The 6,130-nt window shown below is 62.7% G+C and overlaps 1 protein-coding gene across 1 annotated transcript; it reads right to left on the bottom strand.

Annotated features, from left to right (window-relative positions):
* Window positions 1-939: 939 nt before the first annotated feature.
* LOC125554860 lies at window positions 940-4,134 on the bottom strand. Its single transcript, XM_048718253.1, has 3 exons — window positions 3,990-4,134; window positions 1,276-1,542; window positions 940-1,007 (listed from the first exon to the last, which is right to left on the bottom strand). The coding sequence occupies exons 1-3, from the start codon at window positions 4,132-4,134 to the stop codon at window positions 940-942; spliced, it is 480 nt and encodes a 159-aa protein (XP_048574210.1).
* Window positions 4,135-6,130: the final 1,996 nt, after the last annotated feature.

Below are 6,130 nucleotides of genomic sequence, written 5' to 3'. Positions count from 1 at the left end.
CCTCCCCAAAAGGGGAAGGCGGCAAAGGAAACAGCCTAAGGATAAAAAGCATACGTGAATGGAAACCAAACATGCATGCAATCATATTTACACAAAAGACCTTCGCAAGGCCAGCATTCTACATAGTTCGAATACACCCCCAGTGGGTGGAACTGCGCAAGTTTAATAAAAATTGTTCAAAGGATAACAAGCAGGGAAAGCAAGGACGGCAGACTAAGCCAGGGGAGCGACTGGCGAGTCGGGCAGGTCAGTGGAAACGATAGTGCCGGCTGGACGAGTGGCCGGCTGGCGAACCTCGGCATGATCACCGCCCTCCGCCGAAGGCGCGCTTGTGCGCGCCTCGTTGCTGGAGGCACGGTCAGGCTGAGGCTGGCTGGCTGTTTCACCGGCTGGCTCGACGTCTTCACCCTCCTCTCCTTCGTCGTCTTCGCCTTCATCGCTGGAGGCGATCTCCTCTGCCGAGTCCTCGCCCGCCGCCGGGTCCAGCCCGAACCACTCCTCCGGCTAGGCAACGCCGTCGTCGTTTATTTCAGGTGCAAAGACACTAATGTCAGTGCACTCGGTGATCGTCGACGCGCGCTGAGCAATAGCCGGCCGCACCTCTTCTATCTCCTCATTGGCCTCCAGCCGCCAGGTGCGCAGCTGGTCCAGGTTCAGCCCCGGATACCAAGCTCGGACGAACTCCAGCGCCCGCCCAGCTCCAAGCCGGGCCGCTGATGCTTTCCAAGCCTCGAAACGGCCAACCGCAACCTCCAGCCAGTCGGCAGTCTGGCTCGGGGTGCAAGGAATCGTCTCGCCTGGCCAGAGGGCGGCCAACACCTGCGTTCCAGCGCGCTGGAGGCGGCGGAGCATGCGATGAGCCGGCTGCAGCTGTGCTTGGACCGCCAAGAGCTGCTCCTCAAGCATCCAGCTCGCGTCCGGTGCGATGTCGGCCCCCGCCTAACAGCACGCTTCACGATGGGCCTCGATGGTTTGGGCAGCAAAGGTGGAGTAGCCGGGAAAGTAGTCTGCACAGAGAATAAAAAGCAGCACAAGTCAGAACACAAATCAGGCGGCAAGGGGCAGGCACAAGTCAGAACACAAATCAGGCGGCAAGGGGCAGGCACAAGTTAGAACACAAATCAGGCGGCAAGGGGCAGGCACAAGTCAGAACACAAATCAGGCGGCAAGGGGCAGGCACAAGTCAGAACACAAATCAGGCGGCAAGGGGCAGGCACAAGTCAGAACACAAATCGGCAAGGGGCGGGCAAGGGGCAGGCAAGGAAGGCGGTTTACCGTCGATCAAATCCTCAATACGGCCGAAGCCCTCATTCAGCGCTTGCCTGGTCTCAGCCCAGCCCGCCGCTTCAGTCTCGAACTCGGCCTTCAAGGCGTCTTCACTATCCTGCGCCTTCTTCAGGGCCGCCTTGTGGCTCTCCTCCTGGTCAGCCAGCTTCTTGGCCAGGCGGTCACGCTCCAGGACCAAGGCGTCGTACTCGGTTTCCTTGGCACGAAGGGCGGCCTGCACCTCGCTGAGCTGCACCCTCAAGTCGGCGTTGGCTCCTGCGAGCACGAAAGACAAAAGAAAAACCAATAAGGAAGAAGTCGTCAGGGACGATCCGACCCGACTGCTCAGCAGTCGGCCCGAATCTCGGGGACTACACCCAGCGGGTGCGCTGACGCGCCCTTACAGGAGATGAACAAAACCAAGTACACACTCCGGCTGCTGATCAGGTCTTCGGTTCTCCGGCCCAGCTCCTGAGCCTGGGAGTTGAAGGCAGCAGCGCGGAGGTTATGATACTCCTGAAAGAACAGATAGGAGCCTAGTAAGTTCCAAGCCGCCTGCGCAGCAGCCGACTCGGAACTCGGGGACTACACCCAGTGGGTGCGCTGACGCGCCCCCACGGAAGAAATCAAGAGAACAAAACAACCAAGGCTAGAAGACTCACCCAGATGATGGCCCGCGTCGCAAGGAACTCCTGGGTGTAGTGCTGCAGCAAGGCGGCTTGGGCCTGAAGCCGGTTCCGAACCTCTTGGGCCGCCACATTCAGCTCGCCCGTCCCCCCGCTGGGAGTCCACTCGGACATGCCGGTGTTGGCCGCCTCCAGGGCCTCCGCCGTCTGGCTGGCACCCGTAACTCGGTGCGGCTCCGGCGTGGCGGTGCCTCCCCCTGCATGCCAGCGCATTGCCGGCTGCACCTCGAGGCCGGCTCCTGCTTCCGGCTCATCCCCGGCCGGCTGCTCTGGCGCCGCAGCGGATTGGCCGCTTTGGCCCACTCTGGTCGGCGCCGACTGCGGCGTCCCCTCCACGGAGGCCACATGGACCTCCTCTCCATCACCGGCGGCGCTTGGTCGATCTCCTCCAACGGAGGCACAGGGATGTCGGGCACCACGGCGCAGAGGGGGATGGCGAGCAGCAGAGGCTTGTTGTGCGAAGCCTCCACCTCCGTCTCCGCGGCTGTCGCCTCCGCCCGGGCCTTGGCTGCCGCATCGGCCTGCTCCTTCGCCGCCTGGATGACCCTTCGCTCCGCCGCCTCCCGCTCCTCCCGCGCCTCACGCGCGTTCCACTCCGTGGCCTCCCTAAGGTCGGCGTGGGGGTCCACGCGACGGGAGCCGGAGGACCCTCCAGTCGGCCCCACTATGGAGCCGCCAGGGCCGCGCTCAAGGGAAAGCGGCGCCCTGCCCGTCCGGCGAAGAAAGGGTTAGAAGGGTTTTTCAATCGAAAAGAACAACAAATATACATGAAATATACAAGACATTCGACGACTTACGCTGAGATCGCCTGCGGCTGTCTCACCACCTTGCGGAAGCTGGCCGCCTTCGCGGCCGCCTCGTCCCGCCATGTCACCGCCGTGGAAGCCTTGGGTTTCTTAGGCTGGCTGCCGAAGAAGGTCGACGCGGCCTGGCGCTTCTGCGCGCCGCCACGGGCAGCCGGCGCGGCAGACGAGCCCGCGCCTTGTAGATCAGGCGCCGGCTGGCGGTGTTGGACGGCTTTGACCTCGTCATCATCCGGCCAGTCCTCGAAGCCGTCTCCGGGCCTTGCGCTTCCTGCCTCGTCGCCTTCCCCCACGATGGCGTCTTCCATGGTGGCCGCTGCCAGGTCCGGAGCATCGGCGTCGTCCACTGTGCGGTCGGCGAGGAGCTGGCGCTCTACCCCTGCGGCCCCGGTCGTCGGTGGAAGAAGAGGGTTCTGCCAAGGGAGAACCAACTAATTAGAAGTCGGTTGTCATAAGGCCGGCTACAAAAGGAAGAGAAAAGGAAAAACTTACTGTCGGCGGAGGGTTGGCGCGGGAATACTGACTCTTGCCGTATCGCCAATCTTCGGTGAGCTTCCAGTTGGAGATGTAGTTCACCATGTAAGACACCTCCGCATGAGGCATCTCCCTGGTGCTCAGCCGGCACGGGTCGAAGCGGCCGCTCATTTGGCAAATCATGTGTGGCCGGCCTTGGAGCGGAAGTACCCGGCGCTCCACGAAGGCGGCCACCAAGTCGGCTCCAGTCAGGCCTTCCGACTGGATCATCACCCGGAGCTGGGAGACGGCTGCGTTCCCGGCCTGAGACAGTGACCTGGCCCGGTAGCTCCACGAGGGTTGCCTCCCAGCCGGCGGACCGGCTACGTAAGCCGGCAGGTTGACGTAGTCGCCTTGCTGGGCGACGTTCTTCACATAGAAGTAAGACTTCTGCCAAAGCTTCACCGACTGGATCAGCGGGATGGGAGGGAACGGATTGTTCTCGCCCGTCCGGCTCATGGCGATGAAGGCTCCGCAGGGGGCGGGCACGCCCGCAACGACGGTGCCGAGCTTGCTCTGGAAGAACTCCCCCCAGAGCTCGAGAGTGGGGAGAACCCCAGAAAGCCCTCGCACAGGGTGACGAAGGCCGACAACAGCATCACCGCGTTGGGCGTTAGGTGATGCGGCTGGAGGTGGTAGAACTCGAGGAAGGCTCGAAGAAATCCGCTCGCCGGGAGGCTGAAGTCGCGCAGCCAGTGTGAGCGGAAGATCACCCGCTCGCCTTCCTCCAGCGTCGGCGAGATCTCCCTCTCCGGCGCCCGACGAACCCGCACGAGGTCCTCGCCCGGTAGGCGCCGCATCCGGTGGAGGAACTCGACGTGATCCTCGTGGACATTGGAGCCGTCCCACGAGCTCGACAGCGCCATGGGGGCGATGCGGCGGGGAGCAAGACGAGGCGACGGAGAAACGGCGCGGCAATGGATGCTGCAGCAGCGGAAGGAAGGAGAAAGAGTGAAAGAAGGGGCGGAGCGAGGGAGAGCGCGAGAGCCTCTGCCGCTCCCCCTCCTCCCCCTACTTATAGACCCGCACGGCGGAGCCGAGGAGGTGCGGCGTGGGGGAACGTGGGGATTAACTGCGCCCACTCCCCCACATACCGCGATTATTGCGCCCTAACGGCGTGATAAATCCGCCGCGGGAAGGCGAGCGGTCCATATGGGCCGCAGAAGATCCGCGCTCGGACCGAGGCATAGGAGTGGCGGGCCCCGGCCTGCGGCGGCGTCCCGTCGCGCGAGTGCGTTGGCAGGATCTCCTTGCCACGTGGCCCGCGGGATGGCACGCGGTCAGCTTGCAGGCCGACCCGCGTTCCCGCTCACGAGAAACGGGGCTATTCCAAAGACGGCATGCGCAAGCAAAGCCGGCCCCTCAGGGAAGGAAACTGACCAAGCTTCTCGTCCCTTTGTGAGCCTCGGAGCTCGATCAGCTTCGGGGACTACTGTCGGAGTATATGACCACGGGTAGCCAAGCCGGCTCCCCCTGGCCTTTCTGGAAAAATCACGAGCCGATCCGGCCCTCAAGGATCCAAGACATGGGGTCGCCTTCCTCTCGTCGGCTGACTCCCAGGCCGGCTATCGGAAGGCGATCCGAATCCAGCCCTCATAAAGAAAGCCTCGGGAGGGCCGGCTTCGAGAAGCCGGCCGCGAGAAGGCCGGCTCCAAGAAGCCGGCTCCCACAAAGCAGTCAAGATTGAACCCTCAGAGTCTGCATCCACATAACGGCGAAGTGACGGGGTGTGGCTATAGTAAAGCCTGCCACCCCCGAATCTCGGAGCACGCCTGGCACAGTGCGCCGTACGGGTGGCCATGACCCGTCCGGCGCGCCACTGTTGCCATGTTGACCCTGATGTCATCCACGACGGGCTGCCAGCGCGGCCCTCAGGCGGTGGGCCCCTTCGGGCAGAGAGACACCCGAAGGCGGCCAGGCCTCCCCCAGTCGACCCAAGACAGAGCCGGCTCCCCACAGCCGGATTGCCACCTCCCTCGAAGGAGACGCCCCATTAAGGAGACAAGACGTGGTGAGGCTACAGCGATCACCCGACGGACGGCGGCACTGTAGCCACGCCCACCTCGGCGAAGCCCTCGTCACCAGGATTGAGCAATAGTAACCAGCCGCCGACAAGGCCCTGGACAGTGGGGTCTGCCTGTCGGCCAAGGAGCCGGCAGCCGGCGGGACCCACCAGCCGGCGGGCCCCAGCAGCCGGCGCAGAAGCCGGCGAGTGTAGACACAGACGGCTGGGCCCTACGCCCAGCCGGATTACCATTGTAACCCTGGGGGGTAGGCCTATATAAACCCCCCGGGGCACCCATGCAAAGGGTTGATCCCTGCTAGTTTTAGACACCACAGAAGGAAAAGAAGAGAGCGAGCCATGCCCTTCTTCCTCCTCACACCAAAACAGCTCCAGGAGCATCGTGTAGCTACCTGTTCATCTAGTGATCATGCGGAGGCCCCGCAGAGCAGCAGTAGGGGTGTTATCTCCACGGAGAGCCCCGAAGCTGGGTAAGATTCGCCGGCGTGCATGTCTTTGCCTCATCCCGTTTCCAGGCACTGGCGATGTCTTACTGGCTCCCACAATGATAAGCCACCCGTTGGCGTATGTCGCACCTACCACCCGACAAAGATGTTGGGGGGACTACATCGCATTTTGCTCCGATGCGTGCCAGGACGTCTGCCACCTGATTATTTTACCGGGCTATATGGTGAAATTCAAGCCCTTCGAACCGAGCTGACATTTTTAGGACGACGTTGCGGTAAGCTGCCATTTTTGGATCCTTGGCATCGAAGTCTCCATTTATTTGGGATATTGCGAGGTTTGAGTCCCCGCGCACCTCTAGGCGTTGAATGCCCATGGATACTGCCATCCGGAGA

Source organism: Triticum urartu, chromosome 4 (assembly GCF_003073215.2).
Source record: "Triticum urartu cultivar G1812 chromosome 4, Tu2.1, whole genome shotgun sequence".
Taxonomy (NCBI): domain Eukaryota; kingdom Viridiplantae; phylum Streptophyta; class Magnoliopsida; order Poales; family Poaceae; genus Triticum; species Triticum urartu.
Note: the sequence above shows the minus strand (reverse complement) of the source record. Positions and strands in the feature narration are given on the sequence as shown.